The sequence below is a fragment of the Stenella coeruleoalba genome, assembly GCF_951394435.1.
Source record: "Stenella coeruleoalba genome assembly, chromosome: 16".
NCBI classification, from domain to species: Eukaryota; Metazoa; Chordata; class Mammalia; order Artiodactyla; family Delphinidae; genus Stenella; species Stenella coeruleoalba.
The window spans coordinates 78,386,303-78,408,727 of NC_137162.1; the positions used below are offsets into that span (position 1 = coordinate 78,386,303).

Consider the following 22,425-nt stretch of genomic DNA (forward strand, 5'->3'; position numbering starts at 1 on the left):
GTTGATAACGAATATTTAAAGTTTGGGACTTACAGGTATAAGCAAGTCTTATTGCCTCTTTCTTCCAACCCTAAAAGTCTGTCACCATAATACAGGCTAACAGCTGCTTTAAATCTTTTTTGTAATAAGGGTGTAGAGGGAATAAAAGTTTAAAACAGCTAGGGTTACTGTTTCTGATATTTGAGAAAACCTAATTTGTTCACAGAGTGTATCTGAAGGAGTGTAGCAAGGAATTGTATTTGAAAAGATCTGTCCCTGGGTTTTAAACTGCAGAAATCTTGAAAGAATTATACAATGAGCACCCGTATATCCACCACCTAAATTCTATAATATTTTGCTGTATTTGCTTTATGACGTCTATAGTCATTCATTGATCTATCTTTTTTTTAAAATGTATTTTAGATTAACTTACAGGCATCAGTACCCTTCAACCCTAAACATTTTAGTGTGCATATAATTAACTAGACTTTAATATTTGTTTATGGTTTAAAAAAATTTAGAGTATAAGGTGCATTCGGTTGTTTAAACTGTGTAAACCTGTGTAATCCAAACTCCCATTACCCAACCCCATTACCTAGAGGCAACCACTGTTCTATTTTTTTTTTTAACATGGACTAGTTTTGCCTGTTGTAGGATTTTATGTATAAATAGAATCATATACTAAGCACTCTCCTGTGTAAGGCTTCTTTCACCCAACATAATGGTTTTGAAACTCATCCATGTCATTGTATCAGTGAATTTTTCCTTTTCCTTCTTTTAATTGCGAAGTTGTATTCCAACAATATATGATGTTTATGTGTTCTGTTGATGGGCATCTGGAATGTTTCCAGGGTTTTTCCTCCTTTATTCTGTTTCTGTGATGAATTACATTTATTAACTTTGCAGTGTTAAATCAATTTCCTATTCCTCTTGATCACAACATATTATTCTTTATATATTGCTGGAAATTGTATTTCTTGTGCATGGCATGTAGTTGGGTCTTCCTTTTTATCCAGTCTGGGAGTCTCTGCTTTTTACATGGAGGGTTATTCCATTTATATTTAATGCATTTATTAAAGTGGTTGGATTTCAGTTTTTCATTTTGCTATTTGTTTTCTGTTCTACTTTTTTTTATTTGTTTCTCTTTTCCTCTGTTTCCTGCCTGCTTTCGGGTTAATAGAGTATTTTTTACAATTCCATTTTAACTTTTCTGTTGTTCTTTTAGCTACAGCTCTTTGTACTATTACTTTGTGGGAGCTTGGTTGACATAAGAATTACAATATATATCCTGAACTTTTCAGTCTTCTTTAAGTTAACGTTGTACCCCTTCATGTAAAATATGAGAACCTTGCCATTATATAATTCCATTTACCATCCCCTGTCTTTGCTCTAGTTGTCATATGCCTTATATCTATATGTGCTATAAATCCCACAACACAGTGTTACAATTTTTGCTTTAAACAGCTAACTGTATTAAAGTAATTTAGAGGAAAAAGCCTTTTATATTTGCCCACTTACTTACCATTTCTGGTGCTCTTCATTCCTCCTGAATGTCTCCTTTGGCCCAAATCAAATCCTTTACCAATTTTTGTAGTACAGGTTGACTGGTGATGATTTTGCTTAGTTTTCATTTTTCTGAAAATGTTTTTAATTTGCATTTATTCTTCCCCTCCTTTATTTTTGTGGGATATTTTCTGACTATTGAAATTCTGGGTTGACTTTTTTTTCTTTTCAATATTTTGAAGATGTCATTCCAGTGTTTTCTGGCCTCCATTTTTTCTGGTGAGAAGTCAACCTTCCTTATGTTGTTCCCGTGTATGATGTATGTAATATGGGTTTTGTTTTTTTCCTGGCTAATTTTAAGATTTTTCTCTTTATATGTATTTGGTTTTAAGCAGTTTGGTTGTGTTGTACCTTGGTGTGGTTTTTCTTTGTTCTGCTCAAGGTTTGCCAAGTTTTTCAATCCATAAATTTATGTCTTTTACCAAATTTGGGAAACTTTCAGCTCTTATTTCTTCAAAAATTTTTTCCCAGCCCCATTTCTCTCTACTCATTCTGGGATTCCAGCCACATGTATGTTAGACCTTTTGGTACTGTCCTGCAGATCACAAAACTGTTCTTTCTTTTTTTCAGTTTTTTCTCTCTTTTCAAATTTGATAATTTCTGTTAATCAGTATTCAAATTTATTGACTCTTCTGTCATATCAAATCTGTTAAGCCTAGCCAGTGAATTTTGTTTTTAGATATTGTACTCTCTAGTTCTAGAATTTCCATTTAATTCTCTTTTGTAATTTATATTTCTCTAAAATTTACTATTTTTCTAAATTCATTTTGAGCATATTTTCTCTGTGGGCTTGACCTTACTTGTAATAAGAGTTTTAAAATCCTGTGTCTGCTATTCTAAATTGGAGTCATCTTGGCCTGTCTTCATTGATTATCATTGTTTCTCTTGCACATGGTAACATTTTCCTGTTTTATCTTACATCGAGTAACTTTGGATTATATCCTAGATATTGCGAATAATTCATTATAGGATCTCTGGATCCTATTATATTCTTTGAGGAGTATTGATTTTTTGTTTGTTTCTTTTAGCAGTCAGTTAAATTAGCTGGGCACAGACTCTAAACGCTGTCTTCCTTGTAGTGAGCAGCCGCTGAAATCTCTAGTCTATTCTTTTGGACTTAGATGGGCTGCTTGGATTCTGTTTTGAGTATGTACTTCGTGAGTCAGCCACAGATTAGGACAGAATTTATGTGAAGAACTGAGGATTCTGTCTGTGACCCTTTCCTTTCTGGGGTTTTCTTCCTCACTTGTTAGCTGATGTGTTTGTCTCCACCCTGCCTTCTGCTTTGCAAACAGAAAGACTGCAGTTTTTATTTCAGAATTTAGGTGCCCCCTGAGGTATGCCTCAGACAAAGAGCCATTAAAAAACAAAAAGTGGGGGAAGCACACCCAGTGTCTTTCTCATCTCCTTGGTATTGCTTTTCCTCCAGTTTCTGCCGGCTTTGTGTGCATCCCAGTGCCTTCAGCTCTTTTTTTTAAATGTTTTGTCTACTGTTCATAATTGTTATCTATAGGAGAATTGGTCTTGATATCACTGGAAGCAGAACTCTGTTCATTTTTTTTAGGCGTCTTTTAAAATGTTTTTATATTTATTTATTTCTTGGCTGTGTCGGGTCTTAGTTGTGGCACACGGGGTCTTAGTTGTGGCATGCGGGCTCTTTGTTGTGGCATGCTGGTTCCAGAGCCTGTGGGCTCAGTAGTTGCAGTGTGCGGGCTCCAGGATGTGTGGGCTCTGTAGTTGTGAACAGGCTCCAGGGCACATGGGCTCTGTAGTTGTGGTGCACAGGCTGTCTACTTGTGGCGCACGGGCTCAGTAGTTGCGCCACACGGGCTTAGTTGCCCCGTGGCATATGGGATCTTAGTTCCCCGTCCAGAGATTGAACCAGCGTCCCCTGCATTACAAGTTGGATTCTTAACCACTGGACCACAGGGAAGTCCCCCTGTATTATTGTTAATGTTGGTTGTTACTAACAGGGTACAATGTTACAGTCAGAGATAAACACACAAATAAAGGTTAAATTTCTTGTTTGCAGTTTATCCTAGTCCTTTGTCCTCTAAAGAATTTATGTAGTTTGTAAATGTGCTTAATGACGTAAATATAAATATAAGAGAGGGAACACATCTTAGTGATGATTCCAGCCATTATGATTCCAGTGAGAAAAGCTTTGTCATGTTACTCAAGTATAGGAGTTCATATATTATTGTGGTTAAAGGTTTCATTGATATCGAAGCTCAAATAGGTAACTGGAATAGCAGTACTCTGAATTCCACTGTCAACCTTATCTAGAAATTAGGATCAATCTTGAATGTTTTTTGATACTTAATTTTCTTAGTAGATATAGTCTTTTCTTAAACTATTCATAATGTTTGAGTTGTCACTCAAGTTGTTTGGTTCAGATGTACAGTATTTTGGTCATGTTGATTTCACTTTTAGTTGCCATGTTTTTACCCAAGGAGAGGTTAATCTTTGTCCTCAAGGAAGGCCTAATCCCAGGTGGATCATAATGGGTTCACAGGGAGTCACGATGTAAAAAAGTATTACCCTAGCGTTGCCAAGAGCTGATGTTAATGGAAGAACTACGCTAACTCATTAACCCCCTTCATTCTGAACTTCTGCATGGTCTTGGTGGCTTTAACAAGCAGCGTCCCCTGTGGCAAATCGGTGTCTAGAATAGGTGTGAGAACAGGGAAGTGTTCTTGCCCAAAACAAGAAGTAAGGGCCCAAAGCAAACAATAGACATAATGAGGATCAGTTCTCTTTTATGTTCCCTTTTTTGTTTTTGTTTGTTCTTCTAAAGGTTCTTTTTGAAGGGGGATTCCTGAGTACCTTTGTTCTATGTAGAAATCTGTGATCTTTCAGTTTATTCTTAACCCTTTGCGGCTAAGCCTAATAAGTCGGCTTAATTTAACACCTTACACTTCCCCTAATGCTCCTCATTTCAAGGTGTCTTTTTTTTTTTAAGGTTATCTGGATTATATTTAGTGTTTTAGAACTTCATGACAACTTTGATTATCTTCAGTAGCTTTATTTAATAACCATGATTGCACTAGAAAACCCGAATGATGCCTAAACCGCAGTAGAACAATGTTAGTGACTGTGGTCGGGGCCACTGAGAATTTAGCTGACCAACATGTAACTTGAAAACTTGCTGCATGTGCCGTGTCTGACATAGGGTATTTCTTCTTGTCTTTTTCCCCCCGATCTGTAGGAGGCCCTCTTCATTGCTCGCTTCAGTCCTCCGAGCTGTGGGGTGCAGGTGAACAAGCTGTGGTACAAGCCTGTGGAGCAGTTCATCTTACCAGAGGTACAGGCTGTAGTAAAGAGACTCTGGTCCCAGTGCAGGCTGCTGTCGGCCTGAGGATGTGCTTCCAGAGGCAGACACTGCATATTCTCCTGCCAGGACAGCTCTCCAGAGTGGTGGATGAGGCTACCAGCGGGGATGTACTGAGCTGTAGCACTCTGCATTCCTCCCTCCAGAGAGCTACATCGTACCCCAAAGGTTCCAAACCTCACTTTGAAAAGCGTTGCATGTTACCATGGTTTATTTAGTGGAGTAGAGGACTGCATGAGTGCTCTAGTGACAAAGGATAGTAATAGGTGTGGTTGATAGAAAGACCAGGCACAGGTACCATTTGAGTAAATCAAATAGTTTGCTTATCTAAAGAATAGGGGGATGGAGGGAAGTGCAAACAGGATAATGGCAAAGAGATCTGTCACATTTCCAAGATGAATAAAACTTCTCCAAGTAGTGGAAGATGTTTGAAAACATAACTCTTAGGTAGGGACCACCTCAGCTGCCAGGTGCCCTCATCAGCCCTGGAGTTAAGCCCAAATGTGTTTGTATTACACTGTGTATTACACAGCTGGACATGAACACATTGTTCATCCGTCAGCCTCAGCCTTTCCAGGCTATTGCAGTCTTGTCTGAGTACATTTCTGAACAGCATGCTTTGGAACCACAGTGTAGGGGTCAGTTTCCCGGTCATCTCTGGCGGTCACTTTAGATGAGCTCTAGTTGACAAGTTCCCCCGGCGACATGAACGCTGAATTAAGATGTGGAAGCTGGATGATTGACCAGCCCTGCTGGCTAACCAGGAAACATCTTTCTACTACCAGGCGTGTGGGTTGCTGTTCACATTTATGCAACAGCAAAGTCACACATTTTATAAGGTGCTGTGTATCTTTGGAGTTGAGTACAGGTAGTTAAACTTTGCATGTTAATTCTGTGACTGTTAAAGGGAGCTCCTTTGTTTCACCTATGGGTACCTCTGTTTAAAAGCATTTTACAGAAAAGCAAAACTAAAACATACTGGAAAAAATTTTCCAGTTTCTCAGTGTTATAAAAAAGACTGTAGTGACCATCCTTACACTCTGTTTTGTGTACATAACTGGTTATTTTCTTAGGATGAATTGTTGGTTCAAATTTCTGCACATTTTTGAGGCAGATAATTTCTTTCTGGAGGACAGTTTAGCAGTTTGTATCAATTTGAATAATCATCAACATTATATGAGAATGCCTATTTACCTATATGTATGACCTTTTAAAATTTCATATATGAACTTTCTTCCTTGTTAAATGAAGTATGTACCATCAAAGGTATCTCTTACTCTTAATTAAAAGTAGTGGCTCAACTAAGTAGTATTGGCCAAGTATTGGATCTCAGTTTTTGAAGGAAGCTTCTCTTTGGTTTGTTTACTCATTGACTCAGAAAATATTTATTGAGAACTTAGTATATGCCAAGCACGGGGGCTATTTGAGACGTAGTACAAAGATCCCTGCCCTTAAAGCAGCTTATGTCCAAGTGAGGATAGAAGAGCCAGCACTGATATTCTGCTTAGCTTGCTGTGTCCCAGGCACAGCTGTAAGCAGATTTCCTGCACTGATTGGTCCGCTCCTTTAGGGTTGAAGCGAGTCATCGGTGAGAGTCCTGCCTTTCTACTCAGAACCAGCATGGGCAGAACCTCACTCAGACTCTGTGATTCCCAGGGGAGAGGAGTGTGACTCTGAGGGGACCAGGAGCACGAGCGCCGCGTTAGGTGCTCTCCAGAAAGGTCTGGAGCCTGCTGGAGGGTTGATTTTCACAGACCGCTCACGCGGGTTGGCACGAATAGGAAAGGAAAGGCTGCCGCGCCTGGAAGGCAGCGTGGGCATCACGTTCGGGTGCAGGTGCCTGAGCAGCCGCCTGTGGGTGAGGTTGAGTCCCTCGCTGCCACTCGGTGGCTCTGTGACCTGGAGCAAGCTCCTTCGCCTCACTGCGTCTCTTCCCTCCTTTGTCAGAGGCCCCCAGTTCAGAGGGTTACGCTAGGGCATAAATGATTTCCTAGATGGAGAATGTTTAAAACATGCCGCCACATGGTGAGCATTCGGTAAAGAAATGTGCGCTGGCTTCTTCACTGCTGGTCCTCCTCTGGACTTGTGGTTCTTCAAAAGCGGTGTCTCTCCCCCGGGCCGTTTGGCCCTAGGGGACACTTAGCAGTGTCTGGAGACAACCCCGTGTGGAGCAGCGCTGGCATCTTGTGGGCAGAGGCCAGGGATGTTTCGAACATCCCACATCATACAGGACACGTCCCCACAGCAGAGAATTATCTGGCCCCAGATGTCAGCGGTGCGCAGGTAGAGAAACTCCAAGAGGAAGGAGTCACAGTGTGGGGCAAGGAGAAAGAAGATAAGCTGTAATACTAACTTCAGGCTAATCACAGTCTTATGGCGCCTGCTCCATTATCTTGGTCAGCCTTGTAGAAAGAATTACAGTGTTTGATGAGTCCACAAAAAAACATTACTTTCTCTTAGAATGTCCATGTCCTTAGGAAATACATGCTGAAGTCAAGGTGAAATGTATTTTACTTTCAAGTGATTGAACAACAAAGAACAACAGAAAAGAATGTGTGTCTAGAGACAGAGATAAAGCACATGTGGCCAGGACTTCCCTGGCGCTCCAGTGGTTAAGGCGCCACGCTTCCACTGCAGGGGGTGCAGGTTTGATCCCTGGTCAGGGATCTAAGATCCCGCCTGTTGTGCGGCGCGGCCAAAAAGTTAAAAAAAAAGGCACATGTTGCCAAATGTTAACAGTTGGTGAGTCTAGGGGATTTGGGTGGTAATTTCAACTTCTGTAGGTTTGAAGCTTTTCAGAATAAAAATTAGGTTGGGGCAAGGAGCTGCCTTCCTTGCCAGTGTTCAGGATGGTATATATGGCAGTAGGTACTCAGGACGGAAAGGACTCAGCCAAGTCAGGTAGTGGCCGTTTCAGTTATTAAGACTTCTACTGGCTAAAGCCTTGTGATCTTTATTTCCCTTGATGCTTTAAGCTAAACTAGCTTTTGGTTTTTCATTACATCTGAATAACGTTTTTTCCTTCTATAAACGCAGTTATTTAATAGTGTCCGCATCTGGGGGAGTAGGATTATGGATGATTTTTATTTTCTTCTCTCTGTGTATCTATTTTCTAAATGTTCTGAAATAAATATATATTAGCTTTTATTAAAAGAAAAAAAACTTTTAAAGATAACATTCTTTCCTTTTACACAAAATCCTATTTTTGTTGAAAACCTGTTTAATTTTATATAGATACTCATTTTTGCTGCCTCAAGCCTAATTGGGCTTATTTGCACAGAAAACATGATAGTGATGGATGGGTTTGCCTGCCTGCCTACCATCAGCAGAGTATGCCCGAAGAACAGATCGTTGATCCCAGTTGCGAGGGAGAAGTGGTTGATTTGTTCATCATCTTATTCCTTCCACACTTCACAGTCGGCTAGAGTAACGTCAGCAGTATGGCTTGTCAGCTAAGCAGGGCTCTTGCACTGTTTTCGTCGTGTGACTCACTAAAGCATAAATCTCACTGGGGGTCACAAATTTAAATGGAGACTGCTGTGTGTTTCTTTTAAAATATTTATTTCTCTAATTTCATATTTCTCCTGGTGCACCTGAAACCTGAAACTAATTTCAATAAAAAGACTATTTTCATTCAACACGAGTCACTAGAGACAGTATTGTTAGTATCATGGGTACTTATATACTTATTTTTTATGAAAGTTGAAATTCTTTAGAGGTAGTCATTTCTCCAATCCACAAGAAATCGTTAACAGTTACAGGTACAAAAGTACTGTGTATGTTTAAGCTACTCTGTTGGTTTGGATGACGAGTTAGAAATAGGACACAGAAGAGTGGACAGCACAGGTTGCACATAGCTCACTTACGTTATGGGTGAGAGGACTGATGAGAGCTCATTTTTCCAGCCTACACCGTGCTGTTCTTTCCTACCTTTTCCTTTGGTTTTATGATTTTAGCAGGGAGTTGCCATAAAGAAGCTGTTTCGCATCCGCAGAGATTCCTGGCTTTGTGATTACTCTGTATGAGAGTAGAAAGTAGGCATGGGAGAGAAGTGGGGAATAGAAATTTAACTGTGCCATGGAGCAGCTGCAGGGGAGGTGGAGAAGGTAGAACCCCTCCCTCCTCTCATAACAAAAACAGCTGGTTATCAGTTGAGTGAATAAAAAAGCAGGATCACTTTTTGGGCCAATGAGTTTTTCTGGTAATTACTCAGTTTAGTCAACATTGTTGATGTTATATCACAACCCAGTCAAACAAAATGGAGTTGGGTGCCGGGCAGAGTACAGGTGCCAAGGGTCAGTTGACTGGACTGGACAGAGAATTACTTGATTTGTCATCATATTTGCCAGATTTGTAGTTTCAAGGTGAAACTTTTCTGAGGTCACTATAGCTTTTACTTTGGTATGGTTCGTTTGGAACTATAATTGCAAAGATTCCCAGTGACCTAACTGCCACCTCCAGGGGACACTTACCTGGAGTCCTTACCCTAGTTGACTGCGGTTTTCTCTTAGCTTATATGATATGCATTCTTCTGGTTCAGCTTAATCTGGCCCAGTCCTTCTTCCCAGTACATAACTTCATTATCTCCTCTTTCGTTTTCCCCTTAAACGTTAATCATTAGGATCTGATACCCAGCCTTCTGTTTATTTTACTCATTCTTCCTAGACAGTTTCATCTATTACCACCTGTTTACTGCAGCCCAGATTTCTTATGAACTCCATACACACTTCAGCCACCTGCTGAACTCCTCCACTTGGGATGTCCCCTGGGTGTTCTATGGTGATAGCATCTCCAGCCCACCCATTCTCATCTCCTCTGGTATTTTCAGTCTTGGGTCATAGTATCTCCTTTTTCTCAGGCACCCAAACCAGAATCGTGGGCTTTAATCCTCAATTCTCATATCCAAGCACTCACTACGTCCTATCATTTCTTTCTCTGAAACTTATTTGGTATCAGTCCTTCCAAACTTTATCACTATTAAAGTTTTAGAAGAAAGTAAAGTATTCCAAGGGGAAGAGGTCGTTGTTGCCAGGAGAAAGACACATGATTAACCCAAAGCAGCCTCACACAGTCGAGGGTCTAGGACTTAGCTTTTGGGTCCTAATGCTGACCTTGTGGAGTGTATAAACCAGAATGTCTATTGATTCATGTTTGATGGGTGTTAGCTCATTAGAGTGGTTTGAATTCTTGTGGCCACCAGCTAGGAACCTCCTTCCTGATATGACAAGGCACCTAAAAAACAATCTGAACCGTACTTGGTTCGGGCATTGAATTTGATTACAGCAATGGGAGGTGGTGGGTGTTTTTGAGAGCTGCCTCATTCAGGTAGGATGTGACCAGAGTGCTTTATATCTTCCAATTATTCTATCTCCCCTTAGACATTGCTACTTGTTGCCAAAATTCTCTCTTAGACCAGCTTTCCTATAGTGTTTTAAGGTATTGATTTTTACTAATTAAGCTTCAACCTTAGAGCTCTTCCCAGTTATTGGAAACATTGTTTCTTTTACTTGAAGAATTTAATTAGTTCAACTCAGAGGGCAGTTTCTTTAAATTTATTTATTTATTTATTTGAGATATAATTGACATACAACATTATATTAGCTTCAGGTATACAATAAAATGATTCAGTATATGTACTTGTTGCAAAATGATCAACACAAGTCTAGTTAATACCCATCACCAGACATAGTTACAAATTTTTCTTATGATGAGAACTTTTTAAGATCTCTCTTAGGGGCTTCCCTGATGGCGCAGTGGTTAAGAATCCGCCTGCCAGTGCAGGGACATGGGTTCGAGCCCTGGTCCGGGAAGATCCCACATGCCGCGGAGCAGCTGAGCCCGTGAGCCACAACTACTGATCCTACATGCCACAACTACTGAAGCCCACGTGCCACAACTACTGAAGTGCGCGCGCCTAGAGCCCATGCTCCGCAACAAGAGAAGCCACTGCAATGAGAAGCCTGTGCACCGCAAAGAGTAGCCCCAGCTCGCCACAACTAGAGAAAGCCCACGTGCAGCAATGAAGACCCAATGCAGCCAAAAATATATATATAAATAAATAAATTTATTAAAAAAGAAAAATCTACTCTTAGCAACTTTCAAATATACAATACAGTATTATTAACTATAGTCACCAGGCTGTACATTACATCCCCAAGACTTATTTTTTTGTAAGCAGAAGTTTGCACCTTTCGATCACCTTCACTCGTTTTAGCCACCTCCCACCACCCACCTCTAGCAACCACCCATCTGTTCTCTGTATCTATGAATTCAGTTCTTTTTGTTTATTTTAGATAAGTGAGATCCTTATGGTATTTGTCTTTTTCTGTCTGACTTATTTCACTTAGTGTAATGCCCTTGGGGTTCATTTGTGTTGTCACAAATGGCAAGATTTCATTCTTTTTAATGGCTAGTAATATTCCATTGTATATAGATACCATATTTTCTTTATCCATTCATTCACTGACGAACACTTAGGTTGCTTACATGTCTTGGCTATTGTAAATAATGCTGCAGGGAGCATGGGGGTGCATATATCTTTTCGAGTTAGTGTTTTCATTTCCTTTGGATGAGTACCCAGAAGTGGAATTGCTGGATCATATGCTGGTTCTATTTTTAATTTTTTGAGGAACCTCCAAACGTTTCTCTGTAGTGGCTGCCTCAGTTTACATTCTCATCAACAGTGCACAAGGGTTCCGTTTTCTACACATCCTTGCCAACACTTGTTATTTCTTTTTTTCAGTACTAGCTGTTCTAACATATATGAGGCGATATCTCATTGTGGTTTTGATTTGCATTTCCCTTATGATTAGTGATGTTGAGCATCTTTGCATGTACCTGTTCACCACCCGTATGTCTTCTTTAGGGAAATGTCTATTCAGATACTCTGCCCATTTTTTAAAACTGGCTTCTTTGGCTTTTTGTTATTGAGTTGTTTGAGTTCTTTATATATTTTGGATATTAACTCTTTATCAGATACATGATTTTGCAAATATTTTCTCCCTTTCAGTAGGTTGCCTTTTCCTTTTGTTGATAGTTTCCCCTGCTGTGCAGAGCTTTTTAGTTTGCTATAGTACTACTTGTTTATTTTTGTTGCCTTTGCTTTTGGTATCAAATCCAAAAAATCATACCCTGAGACGGATGTCAAGTAGCTTACTGCTTATGTTTTCTTACAGGAGTTTCCTGGTGTCAGGTCTTATGTTCAAGTTTTTTTAACACATTTGAGTTGATTTTTGTGTATGGCATAAGTTAGTGGTCCAGTTTCGTTCATGTTAAGCACGTGGCTGTCCAGTTTTCCCAACACCATTTGTGGAAGAGACTGTCCTTTCCCTGTTGTATATTCTTGGCCCCTTTGTTGTGAATTAATTGACCACATATGCGTGGGTTTATGTCGGGGCTCTATTCTGTTCCACTGATCTATGTGTATGTTTTTTTGCCAACACCATATTGTTTTGATTACTGTAGCTTTGTAATATAGTTTGAAATCAGGAAGCATGATGCTTCCTACTTTGTTCTTCTCTCTCTAGGTTGCTTTGGCTATTTGGGATCTTTGATTCTATACAAATTTTAGGATTGTTTGTTCTATTTCTGTAAGAAATGCCATTGGTATTTTGATAGGGATTGCACTGAATCTGTAGATTGCTTTGTGTAATATGGACATTTTAACAAGTTTTAATTCTTCCAATCTATGATCATGGAATATCTTTCCATTTATTTGTGAATGGATAAAGAAGATGTGGCACATATATATAATGGAATATTACTCAGCCATAAAAAGAAACAAAATTGAGTTATTTTTAGTGAGGTGGATGGACCTAGAATCTGTCATACAGAGTGAAGTAAGTCAGAAAGAGAAAAACAAATACTGTATGCTGACTATATATATATATATATATATATATATATAGAATCTAAAAAAAAAAAGTTCTGAAGGACCTAGGGGCAGGACAGGAATAAAGATGCAGACGTAGAGAATGGACTTGAGGACACAGGGAGGGGGAAGGGTAAGCTGGGACGAAGTGAGAGAGTGGCATGGACTTATATATACTAACAAATGTAAAATAAATAGCTCGTGGGAAGCAGCCGCATAGCACAGGGAGATCAGCTCGGTGCTTTGTGTCCACCTAGAGGGTGGGATAGGGAGGGTGGGAGGGAGACGCAAGAGGGAGGAGATAGGGTGATACATATATATATGTATAACTAATTCACTTTGTTATAAAGCAGAAACTAACACACCATTGTAAAGCAATTATACTCCAATAAAGATGTTTAAAAATAAATAAAATAATTCTGAAAGAACATTCTTAGTATATAAAATATACAGTATTAATTTATTAAAGCTTACACAGATTAATAAGAAAAATATAACTCAGTAGCTAAATGGCAAAGAAGCATGACAAGGCAATTCCCAGAAGAGACTACAATTCATAAACATCATTAGAAATCAAAAGAAACACCAATTAAATGAGGAACCGTTTCTTTAAAGCTACTAAATTAGCTTAACTTCTTTTACTAATATCCCATACTGGGAAGAGGACAATGCAACTGGTATTCTTATAAATTGCTAATGACCCTACAGGTAGAATTTGTTTTTGAAAAGCAGTTTGGCAGTGGGTACCAAAATCCAAAGTATCTCTATTCCTGTCCCAGTAATTTCACCTCTCGGAATTTATTTTAAATAAAAAACAAAGTATTGGGGAAAAATAAACATTTACACCAAAACACGCCTCACATTATTTTAGTAGCTATTTGGTAGTATCCAGATGTCCAACGGTAGGGAGATGTCTGAGTGAATCAGGATGCATTCACTCAGCAGTATGGCTACAAGTACTTGAAAAAGAGCAGTTGTAACAGCGGCAGTCGCATAAGGAAATGCCTTTGATGCAATGGGAAATGACAGCAGCATGTAAAACTGTCTATAAGGTCTTTGTAACTATTGTTTTAGACGTGCTCTAAGATATACACCAAAATGTTAGCATTGGCGTCTTAGCGCGCAGTAAAAGTTTTAACCAATGTGTCTTAGAAAAAATAAACTCTTCTCTAGAAACTTACTTAAAATCTAAATGACAGCAATAAAGAAACCGACTCACTGTTCATCTTTCCACAAAAGAGCTTTGAAGGTACAATCGTGTGGGAGAGCCAAGACCTCCAAGGCCTTGTGTCAAGGAATCTCCACAAAGTGACAGTCAATGATGGGGGAGGAGTTCTCAGAGTCATCACAGTAAGTCATTCATTTTTAAAGGTTGTTTAGCACACCTTAGCATTTTTTAATATGTAAAAGTGTTTTTAAGTTTATTTTTACATCAACTCATATGGAACAATGAATCTTATGTATTTTAGAACATATACACTAGAAAATGTTGAGGCACCACATAGTAAAGATGAAAAACTCAAATGTTGTATGATTTTGTAACTTCAACCTTAGTAAATATATAGTTTTGCCTTAAGTCTAGTGCATTGTACAGAGTGCGATGTTTTATTTCTTCATAGTTTTTGTTAATGTTCTTTTAAGTTCACTTACTCTATAGTATTCAGAATATTCACTAGCTCACCTTGATAGTATGATGTCAGTTACAATACTATAGATAAAAGTATTAGAAAGTAAGGTTGAGTATTCACTTTCGTTTATGTTGGGATTTGTGACTTTGTTTTCATTTGCCAAATTTTTTTAAAATTTGAAACAGTTTGACAATAAATTTCTCAAAGTGTAGGATGAAAAAGAAGGTGTAGGCAAACTTAAAATGGTGAACCTTAAGTAAACAAGTGGTATATGTGCTGATGTCAGACAGAATTGTTCTCCTTGATGCTCTAATCTAATTAGGAAAGCACCTGGCATTTAAGGTCACAAGCTTAGTACATTCCATTAAATATTAACCTAATTCACATAAATTAATACCTGAATTTGAAATGAAAATCATGTGGTTTGTTATTACACGTTCAGAAAACATCTACTGCACACTGTGAGCCAGGCACAGTCATGGGCAAAACAGGCCCATTACTGGCCCACAGTGGAATTTATAGTCCAGTGAAGGGAAAAGACACTAGACAGACAGACCCCACAAATTCATGTGTAATTACAACCTTAGCCTTGCAGGCCATGTATCAGATTTCATTCTTGGTTATGAAAAGTCCTTTATTTAAGACACAGTGTTTTACGGATTTATAGTTTTTTTTCTTTCCTTATTTTCAAAGCAAGTGCCTTTAATATCTTGCCTCCTTTTCTGTGTATGAAACTTAAAAATATCCAAAACATGCCAGAATTCTATACTGCTCAGTTGGTTGCACAAAAGGAAATCAGTTTACTTCTGAATTGAGGGCTAGATTTAAATGTAAAGACTCAAGTGATCTGCTCTGGGAGTGAATATGGTTGCGGAGGGCAGTGATGGCTTAAACACTCAGCTAACCTAAAAAAAAGATAACTTAGTAGCCTATTCTAAGAAACCCATGTAGAGCTGGAAGTTTTCCTAAGTCTCGCTGCCTTGCCAGCAAGTAATCATGTCGGAAAAAGTTTAAAGACAAAATAAAAGCCAAGCTGTGACCTTTCAGACAGAAGTTAATAAACATAAAGTACTGTTAAGTAAACAAGCCAAAACAGTATAGATTGTACAATTAAAAAAAGAGTGTGCAATCTTTTGTAGACGTACAAGGTTGGAATCTGTAGCGCTCACCTTTAGAGATTTCCTCCACATTCAGCTACAAACCATATTCTGAATTGAATGGCAGTTTTCCCACAACCACTGCAGAACACTGTCTCTCTACTGGCTTTATTAAAACATTGCTTTGTACAGGGACAGCTCTGCTAGAAGGATATGTTCAAAGAGGACTACCCAGGCAGTAAGCCCTCTTGACCACCCGTCAAGAAGAAACGCTGTAAACATGCTGAGGCGTGGCTGTGACAATCCCATCCAGCCCGCAGCAGCTGGATCGCTGGTAGGGTGTTAAGTTGGGGTGGAACACATAGAGGTGAGGCCCCTCACTTTGAGTAAGGGCCTGGGGTAACCTGTGAGGTAAAAGAGGTAAATCTCGTAATAACCAAAGATGCCCCACACCTTAGCGGTAGAGGGGGCTGTTGTTGGCTGTTGGTGCAGTGGGCACCTTCAGCATCAGTCATCAGTACGGCTCGGGCTGAACTGTGTGCTTAGAGGGCTTGTCTCTGCGTGGTAGCTGTCACTTTGAAATGTGCTTGGGTGTATTTGAACTCATGGGCATTTTCAATCTCCACGAAATCAGAGGTGGTTATAATTTTTTTTTAAGTGGTGGAGTTCGGATGTAAAAGAAAATTGGTCTTGGTAATAGTGTTGGTAGCAAGTTCAAGAATACGTGATTCTGTGTAGGCTGGAATTCTCAACACTAATCCGTAGATTACTGTGTGTACCTGATCTTGGACTAGACGACAAAACTAGAATGCTGATGTCATCCTGAGAGCGTAAGTCTAGTGCGTCAGCATCTTAGATGGATTTATGTGCTGTGGCGTCACATTATGAATTGTGCCAAATCAATTTTCAAATATAAGAAATGTGTTCTTAGTAATAAAACACCAAGCACTTCCATTCTGGTTTCTTTCAGGCTGGGGAGGGTGCCTTGCCTCATGAATTCATGGAAGGTGTGGAGGGAGTTGCAGGTGGCTTTATTTATACTATTCAGGGTAAGTCAACTGGTTAAAAGTTGAAAAACATACTGAATCTCGCCTACCTCATCTTCATACTTTTGACATCAAAGGTAATCTTTTCTTTTTTTTTGGTCATTAAAAATAGTAGCTCTATTGCTACATAATTCACATACCATATACTTTACCCTTTTAAAGTATTTGATTCAATGGCTTTCAATGTATTCAGAGCTCTGCAGCCCTCTCCACCACCCCAAAAAGAAGTGGCTGTTTGTTTTCTTGAGTGACGCTCCTGAAAACATCCACATCAATGAATTCCTGGATCAGTGATCTCTAAGAAAAGCTACTGTTGATGCGGTTGCTCTTGGTCACGTGTCCTGATCACCACCTATGGAACAAAGGTGCCTAGTAGTGCACCATCTGGCTTCTCAAAGCTCTGCAGATCATGGATTCCTATAAAAGAATTAGGACACAGCTTCCCTGAAGGCACACAGTGACTTGGGGAAAGCAGAGGCCGTATTCTGAGAGGCAGGTCTTCAGGGGTCTCCCTATTTTAATAGTGCAGGGTTGAGGATGGGGCACACCCTCTGTTTGAGGCCACTACAGGTAGTCTGAAGATGTGAATGGGCTGTGGCTTTTTTCAATTTCTAGCATCTTTATTTATACAGTATTTCCTCATAGAAGTATTTCTAACATCACCCCTAAGGGTAGGCTGGAATAGGTACAGGTTTTACCCACAAACCTGCCATTAAAAATAGAGATTTAAAATTTATGGATCCTTAATTTTAGTCCAGAGATTTTTCATAAAACTGTGAGACCACTCTGCTAGGGAAGGTATGGACTCAGCTCACAGGGGCTAATGGCTCAGCCCTGGGGAGGACTCAGATCGGGAGGTCAGGCCAGTTTCGAAAAACAGCTCACACTGGGGGGCCGGGTACAGATGTTACACACCATCTGACTTCATGTCTAGCGACTTCCTTTCTTTCGCCAGTTAACTCATGTATGTACCATCAAGAGCCTTTAAAAACTTGAGGGGCCCTTGAGACTGGCACTAAACTGTTCTACAAGGAGCAACTACTGTACCCTAAACAACTGTTTGTCTTAAGTTTTCTCTCACTGAGGCTGAAGGATTAAGGTCTGGGTGAGGAAAACTCCTTTCAAACAAGAGAGAAATAACTCAAGTGTTAGGCTAAAGGAATTAAATGAATAGATTTTTCTTCTCCTGTACTGGATAGATCTGAAAATCTGACTACAGCTTTTTAAAATCTGAGGATCTATGTGCTATTCAGAAGAGTCACATGGTACACAAATTCTCAAATTTTGTTGGGCATTAGCATCTCTGGCTGGGCCCTACCTCAAGCCTACAGAGTTAAAAATCTTCAGGATTGGAGCTCAGATACCTGTATTTTAATAAGCTCCCTAGATGGGTTTGATGCCTCCAAAGTTTGAGAGGCCATAAACCACATGATTCTTGTAAATGGCACCTAGACAGACGATCAGATTTAAAACACACACAGAGGGACTTCCCTGGTGGTGCAGTGGTTAAGAATTCGCCTGCCAGCAGAGGGGACATGGGTTCGAGTCCTGGTCCGGGAAGATCCCACATGCTGCAGAGCAACTAAGCCCGTGCGCCACAACTAGTGAGCCTGCGCTCTACAGCCCATGAGCCACAACTACTGAGCCCACGTACCACAGGTACTGAAGCCCACGCGCCTAGAGCCCGTGCTCTGCAACAAGAGAGGCCACCACAGTGAGAAGCCCACGCACTGCAACAAAGAGTAGCCCCCGCTCGCCGCAACTAGAGAAAGTCCATGTGCAGCAACAAAGACCCATCGCAGCCAAAAAAAACCCAACACGCACACAGATCTATTACTTTATACTCGTGTTTTTCAGATATATGCAGAATAAACCAACACGTACAATTTGTTAATGAAAAAGCCTGTATTTCTGCTCGTATCTTGTTATCATCCATTACTATTGCTGCAATTTTTATAACACTTTCACTTTCGTTCAAGTGTTAAATCGTGTATATTTATCCTTATCGTTAAAGTGAAAGGACGTTAGAGGAGAGTGTAAAAGTTGAAAGGGACCCGAGGTTATTTAGGCCTGTGTTTTTCAAAGGGTTGTTTGTGGTCCACCTGCATCAAAGTTACAGGAAGTCACAGGTTAGAAATACAGATTCCTGGGCTCTACCCAAGACCTGCTGGATTTTTAGGCTTGGGGCCTAGGAATCTGTATTTCGGTAAGCAATCCTGAGAACCACAGACGTAGTCCAGCTCCTCCTTTTACAGATGAGAATGCTGAGGCCCAGAAACGTGTGACTCGTCCATTACCTCACCAACAGTGGCAGAGGTAGAAATCAGACACAGGCCCTCAGCCCCCATGCCCAGTCTTGTTGTTCGCAGTCACAGAGCGGAGGGCTGGATTACGTCTCGGTTTCTCTCCCCGACCCCTCAGCCACTCACTTGTTTAGTTTTCAGAAATTTTCTAATTTGAGACAGCTGAGAAAATCCTGCGCTAGTGATAGGATTGCTGCCTTATTTGAGGACAGTCCTGCACAGATGTGACAAACGATCCATTAGCTTGTAAGGTGGTAATTAAAATGTCTTTTAAGCACATTGGTCATAAGTTTTATTATAAAATATCATAAACCAAAAATAGTGCTATAAGCAACACCCATGTACTTGTTGCTCAGAATTAACAGATGTTTGTATTTTGTCACATTTGCTTCCTTTCTTTGTTTTCAGAGAAATAAGGCATTATAGATACAGTTGAAGCCTCTTCTCTCCCAGTACTTCCTACCCCGTTCCTCTCCCTTCCCCTTGGACAGGAGACCACTGTCCTGAAACTCATGTGTACCCTTCCCATTCTTATTTTTCTATTTTCTACTACATGCATGTGTATACAACTTTTAATAACATACAGTTTTGATTAAAGTATTTTATAATTTATACCTGTGGTATCACATTGTATATATCAATTGGCAAGATACTTTTTCTCAGCATTATTTTTTAGTGCCATTCCTCTCAACATCCAAGATCAGGTTAATTTTTTTTAAATTTATTTTACTGAAGTATAGTTGATTTACAATGTTGTTACTTTCTGCTGTACAGCAAACCAATTCAGTTATATATATATATATATATATACACACACACACATTCTTTTTCCCATTCCTTTCCATAATGGTTCATTACAGGATACTGAATATAGTTCCCTGTGCGCTACAGTAGGACCTTGTTATTTATCCATCCTATAGATAATAGTTCACGTCTGCTAATCCCAAACTCTCAATCCATCCCCTCTTCCCCACCCCGCCAGCCCTGGCAACCACAAGTCTGTTTGTTCTGTGTCTGTGAATCTGTTTCCGTTCTGTAGATGAGTTCATTTGTGTCATATTTTAGATTCCACATATAAGTGATATCATATGATATTTGTCTCTTTCTGATTTACTTAATATGATAATCTCTAGTTCCATCCATGTTGCTGCAAATGGCATTTCATTCTTTTTTATGGCTAATATTCCTGTGTGTGTGTGTGTGTATACGTGTATACACCCCCCCATCTTTATCCATTCATCTGTTGATGGACATTTAGGTCGTTTCCACGTCTTGGCTGTTGTAAATAGTGCTGCTATGCAGGTTAATTTTTTTAGCTGCTGTATTCCATTATGTGAACATACCACAGTTTAACCATTCTCCTATTGGTGGGTATTTAGGCTGGTTCCATTTTTTCACTGTCACAATGCTGCCATAAATACCCTTGTGAGTGTGTAAAATAGTGTCTCTGGGGATATATCTACAAGTGGACTTGGCGAGTCAAACAGTGCACACATCTTCAGCCTAACTAGGTATTGCTGAGTTGCTCCCCACAGTGAGTGTAGCCCTTTATTCTCCCACCAGCAATGTGTGGGCGTTTACATTTCCCTACTTCAGAGTTCCTAACTGTGTTGTTAGGTTACCTTGGGAGGAGGGTTAATGCAATAACGTTACAAGTTCTGGCTCTTAAGTTTGCAATAGCCTTTTCCTTCAGCTCTCTTTTCCTTCTTAGAAGGTGATGCTCTCTTAAAAAATCTTCATTCTCGCCCTCGAAGACTTCTTGATCATATAAGTAATCTCCACGAGGAGGATGCCTTACTGGAGGAGGAAAGCAGCCTCTATGATGATATTGTGTTTGTGGATGTTGTTGACACTTACCGAAACGTTCCTGCAAAATTATTGAACTTCTATAAATGGTAGGTTATAAAAATGTTGGGTAGGTATTGTTTTATTTTTCTTTTGATATAGAAACAATTTATCAACATCAAATCACTGAGATTTTTTAAAAAACACAGAAACCTAAGAGCACTGTGCACCTGGGATGTGATCTATTGTATCCTGGTTCTTTGTGAGGACTGATCTTCTAAAATGCTGCCGCTTTACTATTTCGATGAGCTGATACATAATGTGAACACTATTAATGTATCAAAAACAAACAAGGCAAAAGTTGATTCACTTTGAGTCATTCCTACTGGCATAGTTGTCTTGAGCCAACATTAGGTGAAAATCAGTGAGTTTGAAAATGGCCTATCTTCAGGCATTTTCATACCCACCCACCTATATCCCCCATTTACACCCAGGTTCCTGATCTGAATTCCATTCAGCTGAACATCCACATTATATTTCCGTTCTCTCCTCCAACCCATTTAAGAGCTATCTGCCCTAATTCCAGAAGCTTTAATAAGACGAAATTCAGCAACCCTTATAGTCTACCGTATTGTTAACTTCCCAGACCCTCCAGTACTTCTTGGATCTTGGTTGTAACTCCTACTTTTATTATAATAACACCACCAATAATAATATGCTATAACAGTGACTCTTCTTAATTGAATACATGTAGTTGTTAATATTATTAAGTTACTCTAGGGTCCCATAACTTGCTGTGAGCCCCCTGATACTGTCTACCCTGACTGTAGAACTGAAACCTTCTCTCTCTCTCTTTCTGTCTAGACCAAACCCATAAAGTATATCCACGTCTTTGTCTTTTTCTTTTTTAAAACTTTATCAGGGAACTTGTTGCTTGGTGAGCCCCAGAGTCTGTCCTTTCTTTTCTTCTCTGTTTTGCCCTGAGCAGAATGGGAAATCATCAAGTCCTTTATGGATATAGTTCCCTGGTCCTGAGGGGTAGACAGTTGAATTTATGGGTGGTAGTTTCATAGCTGGGGCAAGTCAGTGTAATTCTGGAGTCATCTTGTGGGTAGAGGTCAGATATAAATGTGAGCTGGAAATGTGGGTATGCCTAGAATACCAGGATTAAGTTTGACAGCTGTAGTAAGAGAAAGAGCCTTCTTTTAGCTCAAGGTCCCCAATGGGATTCCTGTTACGGGTTGGCCAAGGCAAGGGCGAGGCTGTAAAGAGGTGGAGTGGGAATGGGGGTCCAGGCAGTGGGAGATCAGGACTGCTGAGTTCTAGGGCTTTCTATAGGGAGCTGACTCCCAGTTGTGGAAGTTCAATTTGGTCTAATTACTACCTCCAGTTTAAGTTTTGTCTCTTCTACTACTTGCGTATCCCTGTGATCTTGGCCTCTCTCCGTAGTCTCTCTGCCACTGTCTGTTCTGGGCCATCATGTGCACCTGGAACGCTGCGGTGACCTTCTGACAGGCTGTACGTCCGGACCCACTTCCTAGTAGCCCATCCCCCCATCTACCCTCCACATCGTAAATGACATCTTTATTTTTCATTCATCTTTATTCAGGTGATCCATCAGTGACCTCAGTGTCCTTTATCACCAAAGTTTATTTCTAATTAGCAAATATTATGTGTGGCCTATGCTATTAACTAGAAATGAACTTTAGAAACGTAGGGTTATGCTTTTTGTTGTGGACCCATTGTTAAATTCACCATTCTGTGGCCTAATGAAACTTTCTCCAGATTTCTTTAATTCAAATTTCTGTCTTCTGACTGGTTCC

The 22,425-nt window shown here is 39.9% G+C and overlaps 1 protein-coding gene across 5 annotated transcripts in view; it reads left to right on the forward strand.

The window, feature by feature from the left end:
* The window catches only part of B3GALNT2 (beta-1,3-N-acetylgalactosaminyltransferase 2), a 58,147-nt gene that overhangs the window by 29,455 nt on the left and 6,267 nt on the right, over positions 1-22,425 (forward strand). For 4 of the 5 annotated variants that reach the window (XM_079899846.1, XM_079899847.1, XM_079899848.1 and 1 more), the window contains exons 5-8: positions 4,751-4,846; positions 13,983-14,093; positions 16,439-16,517; positions 20,529-20,712. In XM_079899846.1, the coding sequence (XP_079755972.1) occupies positions 4,751-4,846; positions 13,983-14,093; positions 16,439-16,517; positions 20,529-20,712 (470 nt within the window). The remainder of the gene's footprint in view (positions 1-4,750; positions 4,847-13,982; positions 14,094-16,438; positions 16,518-20,528; positions 20,713-22,425) is intronic. The other variant, XM_079899849.1, reaches the window with a different exon arrangement.